The sequence below is a fragment of the Amphibalanus amphitrite genome, unplaced genomic scaffold (assembly GCF_019059575.1).
Source record: "Amphibalanus amphitrite isolate SeventyFive unplaced genomic scaffold, NRLGWU_Aamphi_draft 000826F_arrow, whole genome shotgun sequence".
Taxonomy (NCBI): Eukaryota; Metazoa; Arthropoda; class Thecostraca; order Balanomorpha; family Balanidae; genus Amphibalanus; species Amphibalanus amphitrite.
The window spans coordinates 195,316-223,089 of NW_024882320.1; the positions used below are offsets into that span (position 1 = coordinate 195,316).

The following is a 27,774-nucleotide window of genomic DNA, read 5'->3' on the forward strand; positions in this document are numbered from 1 at the left end:
GGCAAAAACCGGCACATGTGTAGTGATCTCAAAGTAAGCCTTCTAGAGGACGGCCGGCTGCATCAAACCGGTAAAATTGGGTGTCAAACGAAAGAAGAGAATTTGAGGATTCCGAAACTGTGCTCAAAATCAAAGGTCAAGGTCAAGGTCACGCTCAAAATTGACCTCAAACTTGGCACTTTTTCGCACATCTTGCGTGCTAACTTCCAAGATGTTTTGAAATGTTTTGAGGCTTATCAGTTCCCTATTTGTGGTCCATCTTACAATACAAGGCTGCTAAAAGGTCAAGGTCACAGAAGAGTATCCCTGCTAGAGGCTATTTCACTAATTCAAGTTAGTTATAATAAATAAGACAATTTTGCCATCAGGAAGCTCTAAATGAAGGCTAAGAGGAAAATAGATGTCAGATTCGTGATCAGCGGATACAAATCCATCATAAACGACCTTTCATGTGTCAAGGTCAACCAGAGGTCATTCGAGGTCACATGAGGTCAACATAAAATTTGACCTTTTCCGAACAAAATATATATATCATTCGACGCGGCTTGACAAGGCGAATGCGATGGTACCACTGCCGTAGCTCTAGGACCATTTTTGTCGAAGTTATTTACGAAAAACTAAAACCACATTTCGGGGTCGTTGACCTGACCTCTGACCTTAGGTCACCAAAACTATTTTTCTATTTTTCTCTAGGTCAAACGCTGCACAACCGTGCTCGTAATTTGTCTTTATCTCTAAAACTCTTTTTTTAGTAGCTATTTGAAGTTTGCGTCTGTGACGCCGAAGTTTGCCGTGCAGGGGTCTAGAAAAATGGACCTTGTGACGTCATCAAGGGGGCTAGGTCCAAATTTTTTACTTCAGAAGATGTCAAATTGATGGGAGAAAAGGTACTGAAAGTTTCGCTTTCCTATCCCTAAGCGTTCGGGAGCTATCGCAAATATTCGCCAGGGGGGGGGGGCGAAAAACGCCCCCCGGGCCCGCGAGGGTTAACCACCGCTAGCCATGAATTGTTTGGTGTGAAGTGACACATTGGAATGTTGACTGTAGTCTGTTATAAAAAGAAGGTTGTCCTTGGTGCTGTAGGTAGTAACACATTGATTATCAGGTCACCGTTGCTGATATATTACGAATGACCTTTCGTATACAGAACACTTCACCCATTCGCAACACCATATCAAATCACACTATAAACCTCAGGGTCGGCCCCGTGCATCTGCACGGGCCATCAATAGTTGCATCTATCGGCCGCCTCACTGAGCCGGCCTCAACAGTTATGACTGATAATATCCTCGGGCTGTTTTTTTACAAGGAGCACTCCGTTGAGCCGATCTACTCGCCGTTACCGGCTCTGCCGAACGACCGGTGAGTCCGTCCCAGCCGCCGCAGACCATGCAAATCACCCCTTCGCGGCGGCAAAACCGGCAGTTCGCCGGCAGAAAACGCCACCTGCATCGCAACGCACTGCCGCCACACTGCGCGCCCACCGCGCCGGCCGCATCTTAAACAAGCATTTGCATGTGAACATCGTCGATAACGATTCACAAGGATCAGGTCGACTCCAAATAAAGCTATCAATCACACTGGCGCGCATCATCACCGACGAAACAAAGAAGCACCGCCCGCCGTCGCGCCGCTCCGACCACTTCCCCTCGCTACCGTCAGCGACGCCAGCTGACGGCGGCGGCGAGGGGTAACGCGCCGGTGACGAGCAGTGACGCGGCGGGGAGCGGCGCCGGTCGGCCGGCGGCGGACGCGGCCGGCAGAGGCGGCGGCACCTCGGTGGCCGCCGTGTGCCGCGGCCCGTGCACCGAGCGGCCGCGGCCCGCCGCCGTCGGCCGCCGGTAGATCTTGTGCAGTCGGATCTCGCCCTCGGCAGAGCCCATCGAGTTAGAGGAGACGCAGCGGTACACGCCGATGTCGTCCTCGGATACCCGCAGAATGCGCAGCCACATGGTAGTCCGGTAGCCGTGCCGCTCGTCCGAGATCAGATGTTTGGGCCTGGCGGAGAGGACGGTACTCGGTTACACCTGGGCCAGCCGGCTCGACCGCATGGGCCGGCAATCGTAGGTAATAACTTGTTAAACAAAATATATCATGGCAAACTCGTGTTTTTCACCATGGCCTAGTGGGACGCCTGTTCGGTAATTCAATATCCTCCTTGATGTTAGATCGAGTGGCGCACACGAGTTTCGGCATATGCATTCAAATGTTTATACTGATCTGAATGTCAACATGTTTCTGTGAGGTGAATAGCAAACATGAACATTGAACACTGGTGATATTGTACTCCACTATTATACGAAACAGATGTAGCATAAAACCTTTGAAATGCTAAAAACAAGCAGCCAAATAAAAGTTTACGTCGAATGATACGAGACGGACAGAAGTTTCCCGTTACATTTGCTTTGCAAATCGCCGCAGCAGCTTTCCGTGCAAATCAGATCAAATAAATCAAAACGTGTGCCGACAAACAACTGAGTTCTGAGAGCGGCGAACGGTGTCGAGGCGACCTTCCTATGCTGAATCCCAACATTAAATAACCATAGCCCGTGCTATTTAACGTCTCCTATAAATAGCGTATTCCGTTCTACAAACTGAAGTCCTGCCAGCATCCGGCGCTGGGAGTGAGGATGAATAGACGGCAACGTGCCACCGCGCTGTGGCGACACGGTGTGCCTAAATTGGTCTCGGTCTATGCACCGTTCTGGCCCCGTGCTGACATGTGCCTCTGAATGCGGTGGCCATCACACGTGACGCTGTGAGTGAAGTGTAGTGAGCTAGTGCCACGTATCACGGGATCTGATCTCATACTGCTAGTGTTAACCATGTGAGGAGGGGGGAGGGAGAAGAGAGAAGAAAAAAGAAGAGGGTAGAAAAGAAGAGGAGAGAGAGAGAGAGAGAGAGAGAGAGAGAGAGAGAGAGAGAGAGAGAGAGAGAGAGAGAGAAGAGGAAGAAAAAAGATGAGAGGAGAGGAGGGAAGAGTAGAATAGAGAAGCCGCCCCTCCCTGGCGCGGACCGCTGCGTCCCGTCTCGTTGGGACCACAAAAAGCGGGCAGGCCGGAGCGAGGGGGACGGGATACCAGTTGACCGATGGCTGTCTGACTGGGTGGGGTCCGACGAGCACCCCCGGGCCCCTAATAAACACCATGTGGGGTGCACACGCCATCGCTACTCGACAGGGAAACGCACCACTGACACTAATATGATAATGAGATGGAAGATGGTCGTAATATTACACGGCTATTGTCGGTGGGCCGATGAGCCGTGCTGACGACCGAACTACTGAATGGCTGTTTCCCGGGCAAATGGAATTGTACGGTGGGAAAAGTACGGCAGAAGTAGTGCATCAATCAGGGGAGCTACGCGCTTCTACGAAAAATTGTGAACGGGAGGGTTATGTCTGCTGAATCATTAACGACATACGTCTCCCGACTCTTGCGTTGAAAGGTGACGGTGGTGCTTACTGATGACTGCTAATGGAACCTTTAAGTAAGTAATTCAAACATTACTTATGAAAATTTACGAGCAGTCGGCTTTATGATTAATATACCTTATCATGGCGCGTATGTCACAACACGCTTGTCCCTTTTGTCATGGCCCATCATCTTGTTCAATTATGACACACCCCGTGAGACTTTTGGGACGACCATCATTTCCTGGTCCCATTTCACTGATGACCTGACTTGTACTCACGTTCCAAGCAGCATCTCGTTGCGGTTATTGACCCAGTAGTTGACGGTGTTGGGGTAGGCCTGGATGTCGCAGCGAAGCGTGGCCTGCTCGCCGATGATGGTTCCGAGCAGCTCCGGCACGGCCGTGATCTCCGGTCGGACTGTGGCACGGGGCGGGCAGGTGGAAGGTTAGATCAGTGCAGTCAGTTGTCAGTCTATTCAGCACGCTCACGGCTCAGTTTATCAGTCAGGGCAGTTCGGTCAGTAACACCGGTCACTAATCACCAGTCACCAGTCAAAGGTTGCCAGTCACCAGTCAAAAGTCACCATTGATCAGTCAAAGATCATAGGTCACTGCTAGTCTGATTTGCCATCGGTCTGCGCCACGGTGAATTTAAATATTACTGGTCAGGTGTGAATCTAATTGCGGTCATCGGCACTGGTCACTGGCCAGCGACAGACAGAGGTACTAACAGACCGACAAACCGACAGACCGACCGACCGATATACCTTCTAACAGACTGACAGACAGACTTTTTGATTGACAGACCGACAGACTGACAGACTGACTTAGGTACCCACAGATCGGCAGACCGACAGACTGACCCCGGCATCAACCGGACGGCCGATACAACACCATGAGGATACAGAGGGCTCGGATCGGGCCAAGTGGACGAAACTAGCACGAAATGGGGCCGTTTCTTTCAGAAGTGTCCCATTCGGCCGTTTAGTGTGATGGTGACACACCACCATTTGCCTCTAAATTCGTAGAAAACTCAGCACTCAATTCATTCTCAGAAATGCTGGTATGCCCTGATATCAATGCATAGTGTCGCGAATCAGACAGTATCGGAGTTATCACACTACAAAGGGGCTGCTCGCTGCACTCACAGTTGACGTAGACGAAGATCCGTTTGCTGATGGCCGGCGGTACGTCGTTTCGGGCAATGCAGAGGTAGGCGCCCATCTGTCGTCGGGTAATCTTGGTCAGCAGCAACGTCTCGCCGTTCGCCTGGTACTCTGGGGGAGGGGGCAGAGCGGGTAGATTCTCAGTTCTCACCCATTCGCAGCGTTACTGTCATTGGCTAGTACATCTACAAAAGTAGGATGAGCGAGCCGCGTTACCTCGGCACTCGAAATATCACTTGGGGCATCAAATGTAGAATTTTTAGAAGTTTTGTGCAAGTCTCTGAATTTCGATAACGCAAACATTTTCAATTTTGCCTACAAAATTCGATTCAACCTTCTATGCGTACGTACCAATTAGCCAATTATTGTATCAAAATACAGTGCAATTCTGCAAACTAATCCTACGACGCTGCGGTCTGACAATTTTGTGTGCTGTTTTATCACGATGTTCGTTCACTACTGATCGCTGAACCACTCACCCTTTTGCCTGTTGCGGTAGTCCCCGTGCACGAAGATGGGCTCGTAGTCCTCCCTACGCCAGGTGATGTTTGGTCGTGGGTAGCCGTGAGCGGTACAGGTCAGTCGGGCCGTCTCTCCCTCTGCCAGGCTGAGGTCACTGCTCGACTCGTCACTGTTGATGTCTGGGGGCACTGGGCAGCCGCGTACATACGAGATCAGAGGTTATTGTAAGCCATCTCTCAAGCCAGTAGAAATTACGTAGTTTTGAACAATAAATCAATATATTTGGTATATATCTACAAACATGATTGATGGACATGTAACTACTTTCCATGTGGTTCTTAATATCACGAGTGAAGCTTAGTTCCCACACAAAAAATGAAGCTCAAGTTAGTGGTGTTTGTCTATTTCCAAGCAAATAGTGCACCCTATGGAGTAGACACATCACTCTCTGACCACTATGACAAGTGCTTGATTTACCTGTTACATCAAGGCATCTAGGCATAATTACAACACACTTCATTCTGGTCGTTTCATTATGGATGTTTGAGCATACAAGTCCGTGGCCATTAGTAGTTGTTCTGTATTCTTTTCTGTTTGTAGATGCTTAATGTCAGCAAAGCTCACGAACTCCATCAAAAGCAGCACCGGTCATCAATGGGGGCTCGCGGCGAGGCTGTTTGCTCGTCGCCACAATGCCATCGACCTTCTGAGGACGATTCGCTAGGTGGACCGGCGCGGTGGGGCGATGTCACAGGGGCCTGTGGTCTGCGACTTATTCATACGAGCCCACCTACTGCCGGGCGAAACTTTCTGAGGTCAGCTCGCATGGGCATTGGGCAGCAAAAGGAGCGCGCTATCCACCACTCCCACTCTATGCAGTGCATACGATATGATTTTATCATATCAGCCCGCTATTCTGAAATCGCTCGTCCACGGCTTACGTCGCCTCATTTGAGTGGCTCGATGTTCGGGTGGTCAGATGGTTAATTACATAATAGCTTCATGCTGACAGTGAGTCTGCCCAGAGGGCGTCAACTTCTGTCATCTCCAGCAGGCATGTAGCTCCATCATGTTACCACCATATGAGCCCTTCTATTGGATATTCGAGTGCCGTCAAGAGGCCGTTAGTGGCGATAGGCTATTAGTCGCTTATTGCTCGAGTTTGTCAAGGGTCATTTATGAGCCCGTAATGAAGCCTGCCAATGGTTCTCTGACTCATTCATTAGTTCGCGGGGTAGGGTGAGGCAGATGTTTGCGCTTCCATTCTCAATGGATTGATTGCCGAGCCGCTGAGTTGACCCTTACTTGAGCTGTTTGAGTGTAGAACTTTGAAAGAAAGCACTTTATCTTTATGCAAAATGTTGCAAAATTTACAATTACTGAATCATAGAAATATGATATATAAAAAATTATATGCATATGATATAGTATGCTATAAAAGATGTTGAACAAGACAGCCCATATTCAGCCCAGATTCAGCTCGGATTCAGCCCAGATTCGGGACACCTCCGATCAAGCTGAAACTCGCACACAATGTAGGCCATGACAAGCCCAATCCACAGTCCAAGTCATTCGGTGGCACTCCCAGCCGTTTGACCTACAGAGGTCAGCAAAGGTCACTTGACCCAAATTTGCACAGCAGATTGTGGCCCACCTAGTAGAGATAGAGCGCTAAAAATGGCACCAATCGACTCGCCAGCATCTAATCTTACTTTTCCAACTCACATTTGACGTCTCAAGGTCATGCAATGACCTAAAGTCATTTGTGGGCTATGTCGAAAATACACTTGCAAAGCAGTTTTCGAGTAAAGAGATTGACCGAATTCCAAATCAAAGCACATCATCGGGTAGCCCATAGGCCGTAGTAACTTTCCTTAAAAACCGCTTCTCGATATGTGACCCCGTTTGACCTCGGCAGGTCAAAATGTGCAAATAAACGACACTCATTTCGTCGCAGCCCGGATTCAGCCCAGATTCGGGACACCTCCGATCAAACTCCAAATCAAAGCACATCATCGGGTAGCCCATAGGCCGTAGTAACTTTCCTCCAAAACCGCTTCTCGATATGTGACCCCGTTTGACCTCGGCAGGTCAAAATGTGCAAATTAACGACACGTCGCAGCCCGGATTCAGCCCAGATTCGGGACATCTCCGATCAAGCTGAAACTCGCACACAATGTAGACCATGACATGCTCAATCCACAGTCCGAGTCATTCGGTGGCACTCCCAGCCGTTTGACCTACAGAGGTCAGCAAAGGTCACGTGGCCCAAATTTGCACATCAGATTGTGGCCCACCCAGTAGAGCTAGAGCGCTAAAAATGGCACCAATCGACTCGCCAGCATCTAATCTTACTTTTCCAAATCTCATTTCACCTCTCGAGGTCATGCGATGACCTAAGGTCATTTGTGGGCTATGTCGAAAATACACTTGCACAGCAGTTTTCGAGTAGAGGGATTGACCGAATTCCAAATCAAAGCACATCATCGGGTAGCCCATAGGCCGAAGTAACTTGCCTTAAAAACCGCTTCTCGATATGTGACCCCGTTTGACCTCGGCAGGTCAAAATGTGCAAAGAAACGACACTCAATACGTCGCAGCCCGGATTCAGCCCGGATTCATTTGAGTGTCGTTTATAGGAAAAGTAAGATTAGATGCTGGCGAGTCGATTGGTGCCATTTTTAGCGCTCTAGCTCTACTGGGTGGGCCACAATCTGCTGTGCAAATTTGGGCCACGTGACCTTTGCTGACCTCTGTAGGTCAAACGGCTGGGAGTGCCACCGAATGACTCGGACTGTGGATTGAGCATGGCATGGCCTACATTGTGTGCGAGTTTCAGCTTGATCGGAGATGTCCCGAATCTGGGCTGAATCCGGGCTGCGACGTATGGGGTGTCGTTAATTTGCACATTTTGACCTGCCGAGGTCAAACGGGGTCACATATCGAGAAGCGGTTTTTAAGGAAAGTTACTACGGCCTATGGGCTACCCGATGATGTGCTTTGATTTGGAATTCGGTCAATCCCTCTACTCGAAAACTGCTGTGCAAGTGTATTTTCGACATAGCCCACAAATGACCTTAGGTCATCGCATGACCTCGAGAGGTGAAATGAGATTCGGAAAAGTAAGATTAGATGCTGGCGAGTCGATTGGTGCCATATTTAGCGCTCTAGCTCTACTGGGTGGGCCACAATATGCTGTGCAAATTTGGGCCACGTGACCTTTGCTGACCTCTGTAGGTCAAACGGCTGGGAGTGCCACCGAATGACTCGGACTGTGGATTGGGCATGTCATGCCCTACATTGTGTGCGAATTTCAGCTTGATCGGAGGTGTCCCGAATCTGGGCTGAATCCGGGCTGCGACGTATGGGGTGTCGTTTATTTGCACATTTTGACCTGCCGAGGTCAAACGGGGTCACATATCGAGAAGCGGTTTTTAAGGAAAGTTACTGCGGCCTATGGGCTACCCGATGATGTGCTTTGATTTGGAAGTCGGTCAATCCCTCTACTCGAAAACTGCTGTGCAAGTGTGTTTTCGACATAGCCCACAAATGACCTTAGGTCATCGCATGACCTCGAGAGGTGAAATGAGATTTGGAAAAGTAAGACTAGATGCTGGCGAGTCGATTGGTGCCATTTTTAGCGCTCTAGCTCTACTGGGTGGGCCACAATCTGCTGTGCAGATTTGGGCCACGTGACCTTTGCTGACCTCTGTAGGTCAAACGGCTGGGAGTGCCACCGAATGACTTGGACTGTGGATTGGGCATGTCATCGCCTACATTGTGTGCGAGTTTCAGCTTGATCGGAGGAGTCCCGAATCTGGGCTGAATCCGGGCTGAATCTGGGCTGAATATGGGCTGTCTTGACGGACATCTATAAAAGTTGTGTTACTTATTGTCGTACGAATCATGAAGACTGGGATGCATGGTGGGGCCGGTGTCACCAGACCACCTCTGGTCTCAACCGTCGAAGTGCATTATAGTCTCATATATCACACTCGAGCTTGCCAAGGGCCATTTATGAACCAGACCTGCGTCTGTCGACGTCCCACCGCGCAGCCTCTTCTGGTCCAGCCCGCCACCACAGGATTTCACCCGTCGCTTCCGCCTCTCAACCGAGCGTCTGCGAGCCGCGCTGCATGAGCTCGGTCCGATCACCACGACCGGCGGACCATTCAAATTGCATCTGTCGCAGGTGCCGGCCGTCACTTCATAACGGACCCGACCGCCTGTCGCGCCACGGTCCAACACCACTGGGGCAGGGGAAGCGATCGGTCGCGGCACGAGACAACGGAGACGCCCGGAGACAACGGAGACGCTGGAGACGCTAGAGACGCTGGGAGACGCGCGAAGAGGGGGCGGAAGGAACGGAAACGGCGGTGGTCGGCCGGCGCCGCGTCGCCGGATGACGTATGAAAATGGGGCCGGCTGGGGGCGCAGGAAATCGAGCGCAAAAAAGCCGCTCCGATGATGGCTCGGAAAGAGCAGGGGCGGCCTCAGTCGGTGGCGTTAGTGGGCGGCGTTTTTGTTCCGCGAAACTTCTGTGTCGGTATACGTTTGTTTCGATAGCATTGACAGTTGGGCCGGCACCCAGATCCGCCCTCAATATATTGTGATTCTTGGAACCGGTCAGAATTTAGCGGCCGTCGGTATATGAACTGGCAGGCTCGATTGCCGATCCACCCATGCAGATGTTCTATTGGCGCGATATTAAAGCCAGCGGGCCTCGGCGTGTACTTTGATCGGACGGGCTGCTTTGACCGGCCAGTCCGAAAGGCTGACCGGTGCGTCGGTCGGTCGCCAAGTGGGACAAACGAACCGCCTTCTCATTATATTACATATACTCGCAAAAAAAGGTTAGCGTTTAAATCACGCGTTATTGGGATACTTTTGATGATTGAGCTAAGATATTTATCCTTACAAAAGGACGGCAAGATATTAATCAGAAAATTAACCCTCGCATGAGTAGGGGGGGGGGGTCGGATGGACCCCCCATGGTTTTTCGCGAATAACTCGCGTAAAAAGCGGCCGATCGCGACGAAACTTTCAGTACCCTCGCATTGATCAATTTGACACCTACCCTGAAAATTTCATGACCCTGACCCACATGACCTTTGACCTGTGACCTCTTTTCCGAGACCATGTTTGGCCGGAATCGCGATTTCGCGTATGTCGGCTCGCACTAGCCGCGTGTTTGCAAGTTTTTCGTGGTTTCAAACGTTCAAACATGTGATTTGATGTTACTCCCGTGTGTGTCAAGGTCACCTGAAGGTCAGGTCAGGTCATTGACCTTTGGTGACCTCGGGTGACCTCGGGTCACTTTTTCGAGTTTTACATGTTTCTAGGCTAGTTTTTGGAGCTGAATTCGAATTTAGCAACCATTTGAACATTTACGAAGTAGTTTTGGTGACTTCGTAACATGTTACGAAGCTGTCAGAGGCGGTTGACACGTACTACGAATACCCGTCACGACGCCTACTGGTTGACCTGACCTGACCTGACCCGACCTGGTCTAAATGCTTCAAGACATCATCTGTGATCAAAACTAACACGATATTCGTGATCAGCACCCCGAAAAACCCCTTAGCAGCCACACTTTACGACTTTCTAACAGGTCCCGATTTTCCCGACTTTGGGTCATTGACCTGACCTGGAAGGTCAACCAATGACCTAGGACCTTAAAATTGGGTATCATCGGCTTCCTCTCGTCACGGGCAACACGCTCGTTTTTTCCGCGAAGCTCTAGCTCGATCAGGGGCCAAACGGCAAGGGGGGGTCCAACCGACCCCCCCCCCCCCCTACACATTAGAAGCTGGCAAACGCCGCACACATGCGAGGGTTAACCTTAAAGCTAGTTGACTATCTAGCGATGACAAAGCACCAAGAGCCCAGTTTTTGGGTCAACTCAAAGACAGACAGCTCACCAGACTCACCTTGCACGTCCACGCATCCCATCTGACTGCGCATCGGTTTGGCGTTGAGCTGGCACATGTAGCAGCCGTGATCAGACGCCTTCAGCTGGCGAATGTGGATACTCCAGGTGTGCTGCATGTCGTGGCTGACGCTGATCCGTGGGTTGGTGGTCACCACCTGGTCGTGGACCGTTAGGATGGTCCCCGTATCCGACTTCATCCAGCCCACCTGTAAGGCAGCCAGAGAGGGGTGTTAATCCGCCACTGCAGAGAGAGAGAGAGAGAGAGAGAGAGAGAGAGAGAGAGAGAGAGAGAGAGAGAGAGAGAGAGAGAGAGAGAGAGAGAGAGAGAGAGAGAGAGAGAGAGAGAGAGAGAGAGAGAGAGAGAGAGAGAGAGAGAGAGAGAGAGAGAGAGAGAGAGAGAGAGAGAGAGAGAGAGAGAGAGAGAGAGAGAGAGAGAGAGAGATACAAGGTGCATGTACATACAGGTCTCGCGGGTTTTAGCGCTAGGTTTTGCACCTAGAAAATGTAGTGTTCTTCAGGCTATATCTTCGTCGTCTTAGCTTTTAAGTGTTGAAGATGCGATCGACTTGTTGGTTCACAAGCCGGCCATGATCGTGTAAAATGGCTTCATCGTAGATCGATTAGTTTCTGAGATATAACCGGAAATGTTAAAGTGTAAAACCTACCGCTTAATCTCGCGAAAGCCGTACATGGCCGTACTTAGTTATTTGATTTTTTTTTCACAAAATTTATTTTGCTGGAGCCTGGAGAGGCGGGTACTTTCAATGAATGACCTTTAATCGTCGGTGATAAATCTCATTATGAAAAAGAAGAAATAACACGATAAGGTTCTGGTGGCTGTCTTCGTATAGGGAAAGCCCGGCTCAGCAATGAACCGTCGTGAGTCACCCCTAAAATGCTTAAATTTTTGCCCATGGACGGACATTCACAAAATATACGGGGCAATGTTTCCCCATAGCCTACATATTGAGCACATTCCATGAGACCTCCTCAAAGTTGGTCGCAATTGATGGTTTTATCGCCTTAATTCCGTCGGTCACCTAGCACCATCGCCATTGCTCTCAACGGCATGCCCAGGACACCTGAACTCATTGGCATGTCAAATTGCTTTCCGGTTTTCCCATAGCCGTAAAGTCTTGCGCCTCAAATTGAAAAGGGGTTTTACATCTGTAGCCGACTGGAATCGCCAGGCGAGTCAAGAATCCAATAACCCGTCCGACCATTCGACTCCCAGAAAGAATTAGAGCCGGCCGGTCGGCCGGTCGGGTGGTCGGGTGGTCCAGGCCGGGGCGTGCAGGCAGCGGTGGCCGGCCGCCGTCGAGAGCGCGCAGAGGCACCAGCCGGCCGGTGCCACCGTATGCTGAATGGTAACGTCCCACACTCGTCCCACAGCACGGAGAACGCAACTGGGCTCTAAAGGGACGTTTAAAGGTAGACTGCCACCTTTTTTCCACAAAACGGTTTTCACTAGAGCTGAGCCACCTATGTCCCAGACTGAAGTCGGTTTTCCGAAATTCGAACCCGTTTGCGAGAAATCGGAGACCAAAGTTCAGTTTGATGCCATTTTTTTAGTCCAAGAAAACCGACATCTCTACTGTTTATCGATAACTTTGAGACACGAATTTTCTTATCTTTTGGTAAATATATGTCAAAACTTTGATTGTTTCGAGATCAGAGAATAATTTTGGAGTGTCAAAATAAAAGTTAAACTTATATATTCAGTAGTTCATTTTTTCCAAAAAAGTGTGGGAAATGGGGTTTAACATGGGCCAGACCCATTCCAAATGAGCCATGATTTTTAAAAATGTTTGACGAACTTAAATGCAAAATAAATTAAACATGGCCAATTTCTTATGAAATCATATATTAGTTAATCATAAAATACCTTACTTTTTCAAATAAAATGTAATAATCTTATGACCTTGAAGTCTAGTGATGTGTAAACATTGTCGCTAGACATTAACCGATTGATAATTGTATGATAATCGACATTTTTTTCGCGATTCACGTGATGATACTTTGTCAGGTGAATTCTAAAATTTTGTTTTGTCCAGGGAATAAATCATAGGCCGATCTGAGAAAACTTTTTGAAGGTGGCAGTCTTCCTTTAAAGCTCTCGCCAGAAAGTGACGCTGTAATGGGTTCCCATTTAACCCGCGCCGGGCCGGGGGGGGTGTTTGAACACCCCCCTGCGGTTTTTCGCAGATATCTCAAAAACGGCGGCGCGGAGCGCCGCCGTTTTTGGCACACCTGTTTGTGCATCTTTTCCGCACATGTTGTGAAAATTTCAGACCCAGGTCGCCTTAGGTCAGGTCACCAGGTCACGCCAAGTGACCTCACCTCAGAAAAAATAGGAATGCTCGTCATAGCTACACCGATTGATCGATTGCCTTGAAACTTTCAGCGATTGATAAAAGCAACTATATCTACAAAATGTATATCTCGGAATTTTGATATCGGTGACCTAAGGTCAGGTCAATTTTGCGGCCTCTCCATTATAAGTCAATGGGAGAAAATTGAAAAGCGTCTGTTTTGCACGAACGCTATTCTAGATACTCTCAAACATCAAGATATAGGTACAATTGACACACTGAACCGGAAAATGGCAACTGTGACCCCTTGTTATGTCCCCGAGGTCATCTCAGGTCACGAACAGAATCTATCAGTTTTTCGCTAATAACTTCTGATAGAGGCGTGCTAGAGCGCTGAAAACGCCTTAGATGTGTTCGGCTCGACGTTTCGGATCGACTGATATGCAACATGACCTTTTCCGGTCAGGTCATGACCTTGACCTGAGGTCAAATTTTCAAGGTGACCTTTCAAGGTCAAATTATAGTTCATTCGACGAGTCTCGACGAGAGGAACACGATGCTGGCAAAAGTAATGTCATGGCTCTTTTGAGTCAAAAGTTATTGCCAAAAAACCACTCTTCGTAAAAACGGCTATTTTTGAAGTTTTTGCCCTCTGGAGGCTAAACCGTTGACCTGAGGTCAAATCTGAGAACAATACTCAGAAAGGTCTGTAAAAGGGCTATCGAATGCGCTTTTCCGCGGCGCTGTAGCTCTATCGGTTCCCGAGATAGCCGTTGGCAGTTTCCAAAATGTTGAAATAGTCAACAATTTACCTTTGGTGACCTCTGGTGACCTGACCTTTGACCTGACCCAAAAAATGATCGAAGTGTTTTCGTCCTTATTTTAGACGTTCTTTCGATTGCCGCTTACCGCGTGTCGCTACGTGGCCCAGGAGCCGAGTTAGATGGGGGGTGTTCAGACACCCCCCCCCCCCCCGGCCCGGCGCGGAATCTCAGAGCACCGGCCCGGCGCGGGTTAAATAGAATTGTTTGACACGTAAGTAAGTACATAATTTAACTCACCAGTGCTTATCGCTTTATCACTTCTCACTGTTTTCAGAGAGCAACAAGCAACTCTCTTGTAACGTTTTGACAGTGTACTTGGTTGGCATTCAGTAAACGCCAAAGCTAAGTGGAGCAATTGTGGTGAGAATTTTCTCTTCCAAATAGCTATTTTCCACTGTGATATGCCAAATTATTAGCATGCAACAGAATATGTTAAAATGATCTTTGTGAAACCTTGCCTTACAATATGGGTTATTTATCTCATCGTAAAGCTTGTCAGAAAGACGTTTACGTTTTGCTGAAAGTCTCTGTTCGTTCTGCAGCAAATACATCAGAAAGGCTTTGGTGCTGGAATGTTTGTGAACAAACACTGCTCAATTCTATTGCCGCTCTTGGTTCACAATTTGAAAGTGTCCTAACTTTTCAAAATGGAGCGGTACGATCTTGCGAAAACAAATCGTCCTGCCTGGGCAATTCCTGGCAGAGGTCTCGCTCGCCGGATGCAGTGCCCCGTTGAGAATTGCACATGACCTTCGCCCTTGCCAAACTATGCATGTCGCTAAGCTTTCCTAACTTCTTTCAGCCGCGGACCCAGCGTCTTTCCCCCGCTGGCGCGGCTTTAATACAAGTCATTCAGTTAATTAAATGTCACTGTAAAGGTGCTCCAAAGCCCGTTTTGAGACACCCGCGAACAACTGGTTGCACTATACGGAAACTTTCACAAGTGTTTTCTTTATTTTCATTCTGTCTCAGTTTGATCTCCCTGCGTTAAAGTGACCATTTCACCTTACCATTAAATTTGAGATGAGATAGACAAATTGGGGTCCTTGGCCCACAATTTCCTGTTCCGTCACTCACAACATCGAGGAGTGCCTTAAATCGAAAATATTAAATTTCAAAGTTACAGGTCTTGGATTCAGAGGGACATAATGCATTTGAATGCCCCTTCTGACTTTGTAACGTCAGCGTAAATCTAGCGATTTTTAAACCTGATACTAAAAGACAATTGTTGTTGTGGTGGTATATACCTATTGCTTTGCGCGCAACATCTGCCGCACTTTTAGGATGCAAATTTTTGGTTCCAACTGACTATAGGAACAGGGGAGATTCCAAAAAGTAAACAAAAGTTAAAGCGTAATATCTCAAAAACCGGTGAATATTTTTCGGTGAAATTTGGTAGGTATTCATTTTTGCTCTTTCTGAACCACGGTACATGACATTTATACCAATTCGTCAACTTTTTTGAAGGTGGCAGGGTCCCTTTAAATGCCCCCATTTGTCATCGTGACACCTGTTGCACCCATTTTTAGAGCCGAGTCAAATTTCAATGTTTCATGTCTCTGACCCACCAGTCTCGGTGACAGTTTTGACCACCACCCTCAGAACAGCTGATCCGGTGCCGATTCTAACGGCCCGATTACTCGACGAGCCCAAAGAGGAAGCAACAGAACAAAAGGGAAAGGGAAAACTATGCAAGGGTTAGGGTATGAAGGCGAGTGTGAAAAGACAGAGGGATGTGTAAACAAATAAGTCAATTATCTCCTAACACAAAAAAAACGAAAACCAAACCTAAACAAATGAGAGCAGACGAGAGAAAACTGAAGGAAGAGGAGAGAAAGATGCATCAAGCGTGAAAAAGAGAAAGCTGGAGCACGAGCGAGAAGGGAACTAAAATAGCAGTCGTTTCGCCTCGGCTCCCGCCGCGCCGGTATCACTTGTGCATCCTCTGAAGTGTGAAATAGACGAATTCTTCAAATGTTGATTCTTTCCCCGAATATCTCGAGCATGAAATAAAACGGATCTGTAGCCTTGATAGCGAGCTATGTTGGACCTATCAAAATTCTCGACCATTTCTGACATAGTGGTTTAATAGTCTGAAAATACGGGCTCTCCGTCAGGATAGCGCACCATAGATTGTCAGAACGGTTCGAAAATTGTTACGGTCGCTGCGATCGCTGCGCTCGGTCGGTGGTCGTCGACACGAGTCGACGGATAAAGGGCTCGCTCATATGCACATTACTGAGCTCAGAGTGTCTCGTGGCTCTTCGCCGGGCAGACAGGCGGCAAACGGAGCACGGCCGACGCGACGACGCTGGTCGGGGGAGGCGGCCGGCCGATCGCAGCTGCCAGCGGTGGCGACAGCGGCGACGGTGGGGATCATAGATGCTGTCAGTGAAACTGAAACCGACTCCACCGTAAACTTTCATTCTCACCATGAATTGCTAACGCCGCCTACACATCGCCATTTGTAGTACTACCAGCACCGCCCCTGGCGCCAGCCCTGTCGTGCCGGCTTCCCATCCCGACGGACGCTTTTCTCGCGCCTGCCCGGATCTTAAGTGGGTGCACATATGCTCTTTCACTTAGCCGTAAGATAAATGGGTGGCGGCCACAATGGTCGGAGCTACGTGTCACGACTGGGGAAGGGAGCCGGCGCGCTGGTGGCGCCGCGGCTGCTGCAGCTCCCAGACCGATGACGGCGAGGTGTCGCTATTTTTCAATCGGACAACGCCACCAGCTGTAGATCAGGCCCGATATTGGCAGCACAATGATCTATACATGCTCGGAAAAGCTCGGTAAACTGTAGAAGACGGCGACCCTCGCTCCGGCTGCGATTCTGCCGACACGGGGAGAGGAGTGGACGGCAGACGGTGGACGGTGGACGGTGGACAGTGGACGGTGGACGATGGGAAGTGGAAGGTCTATTCCAGAGCTGAGGGTAGATGGGATGGAGGACGGACGAAAATAATGAGTGTAGAGTAACTTCCTGTGTGTGCATAGGATGAACTTCTAAGAAAATGATTGGCAACGTTTAATAAAATTCCTTTCACCGTATTATGTGGAATTTTGCTGCACCGACTTTCGCGGCCCACCCGGCCCCTGACGCTGACATTAACGAGGCAAATAAGACGCAATCACTTGTCTTTCACCATGCGTTTCATGGTGATGGAAGGAGAGTTTCACATTGGCGCTCATTTGTCCCGCCCCGGACCACTGAGAGTGACAGAAACCGATCGGATGAGCGCCGTAACCGCCGCCTTGTTCTCGGCTCCGAATCGGAGCGCGCGGCGTCTAATCTCGTTTCTGACGTCTAATTGAAAGAGCTTCAGTACGTCGCCGTAAATCGGTGGATACGGGATTTATAACGAATTGGGGCCAGCGTCAGCAGTTGGGGTGACTTTTGGCGGAGGGCCAGACACCCCGCAGTGCCGCCGCCGAACGTACTCGTCCGTCCATCCGTTTGGTCGGCTCCGGCGAACAGAATGATAGAAACGATGAGACAGCTGCGACAGCTACTCGTAGTACAGCTCGAGGGACGCACCATGAAATGATCGATCGAGCCAGACCAGATGCACAGTTCAACGGCATCATCACATTCTGTCGTGAAATTAAGAGAACAGCGATGACATACGCAAGCGGCATTTACGCTCCTGGCTTTGCGATACAGTAGGACTGACCTTATAGTTTCCGACGTTCTGCACGGAGCACTGCAGGGTGACGTCCTTTCCTACTGGTGCCGTGACGTTTCCGATCCACTTGACAAAGGTAGGATCGCCCTCCTCCGTCTCAACGCCGTATTCAATTTCTGAAACAGATCAGCAGCAGTAAACGTAACGGAAACATGAATGGCGAGGCTGCAACAAGGCAACTTTAGGATATGTTGAAAAGTAGCATGGTCATGCAAGTTTTGTTTTGCTTTCCTATCACGAGTGTAGTCTGCTAATAGGTCTCATTGTTGCGATAGCTTTGGACTGCCATTCTGTCATAGGATCATTGATTGATTTTAATATTGTTGATTTAGATGGTTGCATGCTTGTGCTTTATATTCAGCTGAGTAATTACGAGCTCACTGATTTAGCATCAGGAGATGACAGGAGATGACAAATAAAACCAATGCTTTATTAACTATTCGATCTAACCCTCAAAATGCGTGAGAAAACGGTCGAGCACTGAATAGTTAGAGCACAAGCACGAGGCTGAGGTCGATGGAAAAATATAGCTGTGCTCCCTGTCAAAGACACAAGACGCCAAGCAGTCGCTTTAGGTGGTCCTCGTGTACAGTCTCTATCTCTCCCCATCGCTGATTCCGGTCCCCTGCCTTCTGCAAACCAAGGACGTTGGTGTTTTGTCTCACATTCTTCTGGCGCAGTCTCCGTGCCCGTGTCCGGGTCGCTGTCTCCGTGTCCGGATCAGAATACCCGCCTCTCCTCAGCGAACGTTCATCTCCCGGTCTCCGGATCAGCGGCCGGAGGGCCTTTGAACCGGTGATGGGCGTCGTTTGGTGCACCGCCGGGCCGATTGGCCCGCCTAAGAGGCGCTCCTGTAAGTGGCGACGGTAATACGCGGCTGCCAGTGACGGCATCCACTTAGCCGGCGACAGTACTGAAGATCGTTCGCCGAGGACCAATCAGAGGGTGTCGCACCTCCCCGACCTGACTCCGGTCAACCGCCCCGGGGCAGCGGCAAATTGGACTGGCTAGGAAGGTACTGAAGCATGGAGACGAGCGGTAAACTGGCGGAGGTAGCCGTAAGTCATATCGGTGCCAGTTTTCTTTGCTTCCATTATTTATTGCAGACCTTTCTGGCAATTACATATGTAGGTGTTATAATTACCTAGCCACGCAAACATTGAACGTAAAAAGAAAGGAAGACCCCGGAACCTTAACAGATTACAAGTTTTTCTACTTATTACGAGCGAGCGAGCGCAGCGAGCGAAGTGAGTCTTTTCAATATAACGGAAAAATCTCAGTATGAGCGGCCCGGCCCGGCCCGGCCCGGCCCGGCCCGGCCCGGCCTGTAACGCTTTTGAGAGGCTTATATCTCAGCAACCGCTGGACCAATTGGCCTGCGGTCTTTTTTGTTGGGTAGCCCCATCCCTTCTACCCCGTAATTGACAACTTTTGATACATCTTAGTGACCGTCGTGGCACGTGCCACGTGAAAAGTCAAGGGTGTTCAAGCTGTTATGCAAAAGTAGTGATTTTGAGAGGCTCATATCTCAGCAGCCGCTTGGGCGATCGACTTGCAGTAATTTTTGTAGGGTAGCAGCACCCCTTCTACCCAAAATAGGACACTCTCGATGCATGTGGGTCACCCCCAGTGCACGTGCAAAATACAACAATAAGAGGTGCCAAATTTGTTCCATTTCAGTAACTCGGTAATTACTGGGGCGATTTCGCTGAAACTTGGCATACAGGTAGGCACCCACCAGGCAATGCATTCCCATGTGTTGCGGTTAGGGTGCTACTGCACGTGCGCACGTGCAGGGGGCGTTTCCAGATCTCGAGAACGGCTGGGCCGATTGCGCTCAAATTTGGTACACGGTTGGGGACCAGTTAGTAGGGTGCCGTGCAAAAGTCATTTTGGACCCCGTTTGCACGTGCGCACGTGCAGAATGCCGCTTCCAGATCTCAGGAACGGCTGGACCGATTGCGTTCAAATTTGGCACACCGCTAGCGACCAGTTAGAAGGGTGCTTTGCGCAAGCCCGTTGGAAGCTCTCACCCTTCCGTACGTGCAGGGCTCACTATCTCGCTCGCTCGTTCTTCGCCCAAAAGGCGTTTTACCTACTGGTTTAGATAAGTGTTGATCGACCGTTTTGGTCCATATAACAACGGTAGGTAGTGATGTGCTGCTGTTTCAAACTAGGTATACACCTGCCCACTAGAAATTGTGAGGAAACAGACCACCCTCACCACCAACAATACACACAGTGCGGCGCTCTCTCGCACCAAACTCGGGCCGCGGCGTGCGTTGACGTGTTTATCGCTGATTCCAAGAGCGGTGTTTTCCCGTTGTTGGGACGTCACCTCTGTCTCTGCGGCTGTCGCGGAGTTGGGCCATAAACCAGCCAGAGGCAGCGGCGTCCGGCTGAGAGACCGCCCGCCGGAGCACCGCACACTTGGCCGCAGTTTGTGCTACCTGGCTGTTCGGGTGCAGCGGGATGCAATCAGGTGGCGTGCATGCCAGGAGGGAAACGCAGACACTCGTAATAAAGAAGGGCCAATTATACTGATCTCAGGCAGCTTTTGCCAAATTGTCAGGGAACTCAGATTTGTTTTTCAATTGAAAAACACAGTTGTAACGAGTAGTGTTTTAACTATTGACAACAAATCTTCGGTTACGCACATTGGCAATGCAAAGGGTTCTGTGTTAAGACGAATGAAGATAAAATATAAGTTCTAAGAGCGTTCTAATAATTGCAGATTTGAAATGTGAAAATCACACAAGTAGCTTGTGCAGTACGAGATTCTCTTCATTCCTTTGAAGTCTCAGCTAAGTAATCAATTAATTCCAGTCCAACACTGCATGGGTGTCTTTTATGCCCACACATAATCCATTGGCGTATTTTCCATGTACTCGTGCATTCGTATAGCGTGGTTCGTCATTTGCACTACCTGATCACAGTGACTGATACGAACCGAAAGGCGCTCGCTAAGACCGTCAGGGGATTTTCACAGAAAAGTTAATAGAGCTCGAATGTAGATTTTCTGTCAGCCGGAACGGTGCGAGATATGACCAAGACATCTGACTTCCACGAACACAAACATTGGATGTGGGCGCAGCTACGCTGAACCAGAAAGTTGCAGGATGATTTGTTTGAATGACCAAATGGGGTTGCATAATGACCTGCGGATGACAGTTGGCGTAGTTAAATGTCAGGGTGCAGTTTTCTTTCCGCAGTGACAGCTGTGATGAGTGATGATTGTCGGACTTCAACATTTGCTATTGAGCTGGAGACATGTGGTGACAACAAAAGATCCGTCATTGGCGACTTCATAGGACAGCGGCGGTTCGCTGGTGACTCAATACTGACGTTGGAAGTTGTGGGCCACTAGGTGGCGTTCTGCCCACGGTTGTTGAGACTGCTACTTACAAGCAGTGGCGGATCCGGGGGGGGGGGGGGCAAAATGGGCATTTGCCCCCCCCCCCCAACGGCATAATTTTAACATTACGCCTATGGACGATGCATGGAAAGAATCGATAAATTGTTATGGTTTGCCCCCCCCCCCCCAAAAAAAAAAACTCTGAGCTGGATCCGCCTCTGCTTACAAGTGCAAGGGACAGTGTTGGGCTGTGGAACGATCTATCATCGGTTTATAGGCGAAAGATGTGTCGTTAAATAAGACAGCCTACATGCTTGGAAACGGATACCTTCCATTGGTGTAGGTCACATTCCCTCGACAATTCCGTAACTTAATTCGTCTGATACTTCCCGAGCAAGTTTGTGCGCAATTGTTCTAGCCTCACATAGCCAGTTAGTTAGTAATTCAATAGCATTGTTCCGTCCGAACTACCAACAGCTGACATTAACGGAGCTACATACTCGCGAGTCGTGCTGCTGGTATTTTTGTTACAACCAAGTCCACGTGGGTGGCAGGCATGCTGAAACTGTCACCTTGTCCTCAGCTTGATACACACAGAAAAATATTAACACCGTTAGCGGTGTAATTGCACAGTACATATCTGAGCACTTGAGGAAAGTTAATTTAGTCCCTTCCCCGCTTAAATTACTCGCGCTTCCAAATGAACACCAGGAAGAAGGTAATAGAACACTGTTAGGAGGGTTGGGTGTTTTGCTACATGTAGTAAAACACCCAACCCTCCTAACAGTGTTCTATTACCTTCTTTCTGGTGTTCATTTGGAAGCGCGAGTAATTTAAGCGGGGAAGGGACTAAATTAACTTTCCTCAAGTGCTCAGATATGTACTGTGCAATTACACCGCTAACGGTGTCAATATTTTTCTGTGTGTATAGGGTACGTTGTTTATGTCTGTGTCGCCCACACGACGTCTTTAGTTCACGCTGCATTGTACAAGAAGTCGACTAACGTCGTCCCACGCGATTTACGTTCCTTGTTAAAAAGTGGGTTCGCAAATGAAGCGAGGGGCAGCATCCATATACCAAATAGACACTTGTGGAGCAATAAATGCTGGATCTTTCTGAGAAGTCTGCACACATTGACAGTAATATTTGTGCGCAGGACACGTATGACCGTTCGGCTCAGAATACGTGCTGTTATCACCGGAAATGTTTTTGTCTCTTTTCTTGCCATCTTCCTTGACAACTGACCCCATGTTCCAATAAGGAGCGGATCGAAACATAGATAAATCATGTTGCATCCGACTTTGTATTCCTGCAAACGCTCATTGATTTGAATGACGTAAAATGGCTTCTCTGTGCTTATTTACTATCAATCAGCCAATCTTCGGGACTTTCTGAGCGCGTTTGGCAATGAATCGGTCTTTTGATATCTAATAATCAGAGTGTACTGTATTACGCAGGGCATTATGACATGGCGAGCTCATTCATTTTTGCGGAAGCCGGAATAGCATGGTTGCCATGAATGAAAAACAAATGCTCCGGAAAGCTGACTTCCAAACATCTCATTTTTAAATGTTTTCATTTCTATCATAGGTCGCTGCATGCATTGTGAGTCTAAAGATAACAATACCCCCCCCCCCCTCCCTCACCCCACCCTCCAGATGAAGGATGCAAAATTTATGTTATTCTTCTATTTATTGAATGGTGTAAAACGTTTTTTGGCATGATTATTATCATAATGGAAATCAGATGGAATAGTAACCTTTTGCTCATAACTAATGTAAGCTAAAAACAAATCCAAAATATATTTTCGGTGCTGGACCTTCTTCAGTGGAATGACAAAAACACGAAAAAGTGACACATTTTAAATCTAGATAAGTCGGACTCGCAACGCTTGGATTTTTCTATTGCTTGTTTTACATAACAACGAATATTACACATGCAAGAGATAATATTGCTTATCAAAGAATGTTTAACCTTCGCCCCAGTGCGGGGGGGGGGGGTATATGTTACCACCCTGTCACGTTTTTTGCGTGTGAATGAAAAACCTCGGCGCTGGGGGTAGCTTTTTGCACATCAATTTTGGACAATGTGTGAAATTTTTGACCCCAGGTCATATCAGGTCAGGTCACCAGATCAAATTAACTGACCAAGCCTAAAAAAGTTTGCAATCATGTCCAGCCTGCAGTGTTTGTCAGAGAGCTTTTAAACTTGGTGGATTGCATGATGTTTAGGGCGCCTACAATTTGTATATCTCGGATTTTTTATATCCGTGACCTAAGGTCAGGTCAGTTGCGTGACCTTTCCATTATAAGTCAATGGAGAAAAACGAAAATGCCTCTAGATCCGTGTGTGCGCATAGGAACAGTCCAAATATTTCAGAATCACAATGATTTGGACCACCCGTGACGACCAAGGTGTCGTTTTTGCTGATAGCCTCTAGAAACGTCATCCGAGGTCATCTGAGGCTACAAACAGCTTTTTGCCAATAACTCTCGATTGGAAAGAGATAGAACGCTGGGGTTGATCTCATTGTGTTTGTCTTGCCGAGACGCATCGACTGATATGCAACATGACCTTTTCCGGTCAGGTCATGACCTTGACCAGGGGTCAAATTTTGAAGTTGACCTTTCAAGGTCAAATTATAATTCATTCGACGCGTCTCGGCGAGAGGAACACGATTCTGGCAATAAAAATGTCCTGGCGTCTTTTAGTCAAAAGTTATTGTCGAAAAACATTTTTCGTAAAAACAGCTATTTTTGGAGTTTTTGCCCTCTGGAGGTTAAACCGTTGACCTGAGGTCATTTTTGATGGTGATTTTATCAAAGGAAGAGTTCAACAGCTATCGATTGCTTTTCCAAGCGTTTTTCTAGCTATCATAGTTCCTGAGATAATGGCATGTTTTCTGAAAAATATAATGACAATTCGCAAATTTTGACCTTTGATGACCTCTGGTGACCCCAATATTGCTTCTAAGATGAAAAATGACCGAAATGCTTTCAAACGTACGCATCGCGAGCTATCGACTGCTTTTTACCGCGTCTTTCTAGCTCTTAGTTTTTGAGTTAGAGGTGGGTGGTAACATATGCCCCCCCCCCCCCCACTAGGGCGAAGTTGGCCGAGACCGCCACTGGGGCGCGGGTTAACCTTCTGTCTTTACATAAAAGCGTGTCACCCAAACAGTTGCCAAATGAAAAGCCTATACCTACTCACCTGAAAATACATCATATTCCTACGTAGGGAACGACCTGTATCCATGAATCTTTTATTGTTGTTAGAGGTGAGGTCGACAGCTCCAAATTATTCATATCAGGAACAAAAAGCGAGCACCAGACTGGCCTGAACCGGACTCTCAGCACGCGTGTACCGCTCAGATCAGAGCAGGCACCGACGTTTTGTAAGCTGAGATGACAGGATATTAACGCAGCGCAACTATTCCAGAAAAGTAGTGAAGAATTTATGAAGCCATTTCTTTGTAAATGCATATCAGCACCTACCCTGACTGTAATAATGACCTCACTCTCCTTCTAAGTCGGAGGAAATGTCTACCTCTCTGTCATACATGATACTGAGGGAAACGCCTTATCGCGGACATAACCGACTGCAGCCGGTGACGATTTCTGTCAGCTAGTGGTTCGAGCTAAGTTACGACGGCAGTCCAGCGCCGGGCCGGCCTCCGCGACACTCAATGTGCGGCTAATCGGCCGACAAACGTGACGCTCACAGGCGCCAGTGCAGAAAATAAGTGCCTTTGTGAATATGAAGATATTCGTCTCGCTTGCTAACAACGTCGCTAACCTCTTATGCACATCAGGCTTGACAATTGGCTGAAGATGAAGTGATAGTTTCTTTCATGGGCTGCAGTTAAAATAGTTGATTTCAATCTTGGGAGAAAGTGGCACAGTTAAGTCTGCAAGTCTGTTGATTCTTGTGATGAGCCGGCCATTATTTTAAAATCTTTCTACACAGCATAATCTCTATTTCAGAGCAAACTTATCTGCTCTGGCTGTGTGCGTATGGTGAGACTCAACGGCGTGGAGATTTAAAGGATTTCCGGAGATCTTTCAATGCTTCATTACCGAGTGAGGGTGGCACAGGCCTTGCAAATAGAAGTGTTTCAAACCAACAATTATTATTTCAGTGCGTACTAAATAAGCCCAGCACTTAAATTATTAAGCTGTGTTTCACTGTAGTGCAATGACATCCTTATACTATTTATGGCATGCATTTGATGTAAAATTGAAGGTAGCCATTAAAAAGGCGTTGCTATCTAATTCAGTCGTGTTGTTACCGTACATTACTCGTATATGTGATTGGAACAAATATTGCCGCTTGGAATCTAGTGGCACTTACAAAAAAATGTCATCTGCTAGCATCTGTCAGTTTTTTTTCAAGTTTCATTGTAATTTTTGTACAACACGTCACACTTATTTCGATGAGCTAGGCTGTTCAAGCAGTCACATTCATGCTTCATTGGTTTGTCATGCAGATGAATATACACTCGGTGTTCTCACCCTGCAATTTTATTTGCACCAACCAACTGAACGTGTGCGCAACGAACGCACATTTGGGCCCTCTGTTTCATCCTAGACACCAGCATGACATGCGGTATCTGCAATTTGTCTCAATGGCGCGGTGATATATTTACCGATAGCTTACCGTGCCGATTGAACTATTGGTACGATCGGCCGCGTCTCACATATCGCCAGACAGCCGGCGAGATTTAGAGCCGCATCAATTATACCAGAGTGGAGTTTACGATTAATTAATTCGCGCCTCTCTCTCTCTCTCTCTCTCTCTCTCTCTCTCTCTCTCTCTCTCTCTCTCTCTCTCTCTCTCTCTCTCTCTCTCTCTCTCTCTTTCTCTCTCTCTCTTTCTTTCTCTCTCTCTCTCTCTCTCTCTCTCTCTCTCTCTCTCTCTCTCTCTCTCTCTCTTCTCTCTCTCTCTCCCCCCGTACCCCTCTCAAAGAAAGTCAATCTCTTTCATACCGATCACATTGCATGCATTCTTTTCTCTTACTTTTCCAATTATTCCAATATTCTCTCGCAACCCCACAGTGCATCTAGCCAGCATCCGCATATACGCCACCATAGGAGGTTGACTAAGACCGCTCGATAATCTAGCATTCAGTTCCGTCTTATTTCACTGTGTCAAAACATCGTGACGCTGTTGCAATGAGATTACAACAGGGACAAATGTTTCAACAATCTCTGCGCGTCAGATGCATGCCTCCGTCGGATGTGTATCTTCGTACTAATCTTCTAATCGTGAATAAATGCCCTTCTGTCTTACCTTAGCCATGCCTTATCTGTCTCTGCCAGGTCCTAGCAGCTCACCGTTCATGTGTTTCTCCGTTTGACGTCTCGCAACGCCTCACTGCTGCTGTCTCTGTCCCACCCGTTCTCACCATTCCTATGTTTTCCACCTCTTCATTCTCACCGTTGGCGTCTCCGTGTCCGTTTTCACTCTTCCCGTCTCCGCTTTTCCGGTTCTCATCGTTTATATCTCCGTAGCACCACCGAAGCGCATTTTTCCGTTCCCTGGCTAATAGGATATTTCCGTTTAGGCTGAATGACTCATGTAAACGGGGTAATTGTTGTGTCTATTTCTCGTCCTTTCTCACCGTTCCTTTGTCGCCGTCTCCTAGCTCTCACCATTCCTATCCCGTCTCGCCTTTCTCACCATTCCCGTCCCCGCCTTCTCCCATTCTCACCGTTGCTGCGTGAGTTGCGGCAGTTGTTGTGTCTCTGCCTACTCGTGTTTCACCGTTGCTGAGTCCTCCGTCTAACCTATCTCACATTAGCTCTATCCGTTTCCCCCGCTCTCACCGTAGCTGGGGCTCTCTTTCTTCAGGCCTGGCTACACTGTGCATTTTCTGCGTGCGTTTTGTTTTGCGGGTTTGCGTGTTTTGCGTAACATCGTTGTAGACATACCTTAGAAAAGGCTATAAGTAATATAATGTTTATGTTAATTATATATAGAAGTTAAAATAACTCTAGTTTTGACTAAAATTGAATATAAAAAACATACCACAAAAACGTTATATCGTTTTTTTTCTAGAACAATATTACGCAAAAAACGCAAACTTGCGAAAAGCGCACGCAGAAAACTCATAGCGTTGCCAGGCCTTCACCCTATATCATCATACCCGTCTCCGTCTTTCCCTGTCTAGCCGTTGCTGTGTCCCCTGTCATAACCTATCTCACCCTTGTTGTATCCCTCTCCCCTATTCTCACCGTTGCTGTGTGCGTTGCGGCCGTCGTCGCCGTACCGGTCGGCGGCCGATCGTGCCGATATGTGCAGCGCCAGCAGCAGAGTCACTCGGACCGAGCGGGCCATCGCGCCGACGGGCACGGCCGCACCAGCACTGCCGCCGCCGGCGACGACGCGCCGTGGACGACGGACGGTCGACGGCGGAGGGCGGGCGGCGCACCCGCGCGCAGGCCCGCGGGGGGTTCATGACCTGACCGGCCAGGGCGCGCTGGGTGACATAGGTACACCTGCGCGAGGTTTTCGCGAGCCGCGGGTGAGCAGATGAGACCATCCAGAAAGGCACGTTGTGGTAGGGAGATATCTAATGCCGTTTTAAAATATACCATCGGTCTTGATTTCAGTTAGCTTA

At 48.4% G+C, this 27,774-nt stretch overlaps 1 protein-coding gene across 1 annotated transcript; it reads right to left on the reverse strand.

Annotated features, from left to right (window-relative positions):
- Nucleotides 1-1,098: 1,098 nt before the first annotated feature.
- On the reverse strand, nt 1,099-27,544 carry LOC122366721 (neurotrimin-like). Its single transcript, XM_043339256.1, has 7 exons — nt 27,389-27,544; nt 17,788-17,915; nt 10,973-11,180; nt 5,060-5,230; nt 4,563-4,691; nt 3,694-3,832; nt 1,099-1,998 (listed from the first exon to the last, which is right to left on the reverse strand). The coding sequence occupies exons 1-7, from the start codon at nt 27,489-27,491 to the stop codon at nt 1,659-1,661; spliced, it is 1,218 nt and encodes a 405-aa protein (XP_043195191.1). The 5' UTR covers nt 27,492-27,544; the 3' UTR covers nt 1,099-1,658.
- Nucleotides 27,545-27,774: the final 230 nt, after the last annotated feature.

Bases quoted from the DNA above. Each gene is read 5' to 3' on its own strand.
- LOC122366721 (XM_043339256.1), bottom strand. From the start codon at position 27,491: ATGGCCCGCTCGGTCCGAGTGACTCTGCTGCTGGCGCTGCACATATCG. The intron at 4,692-5,059 runs GTGAGTGGTTCA...CCCCTCCCCCAG, and splicing joins CTACCGCAACAGGCAAAAGG to AGTACCAGGCGAACGGCGAG. The intron at 3,833-4,562 runs GTGAGTGCAGCG...CCCGTGCCACAG, and splicing joins GATCTTCGTCTACGTCAACT to TCCGACCGGAGATCACGGCC.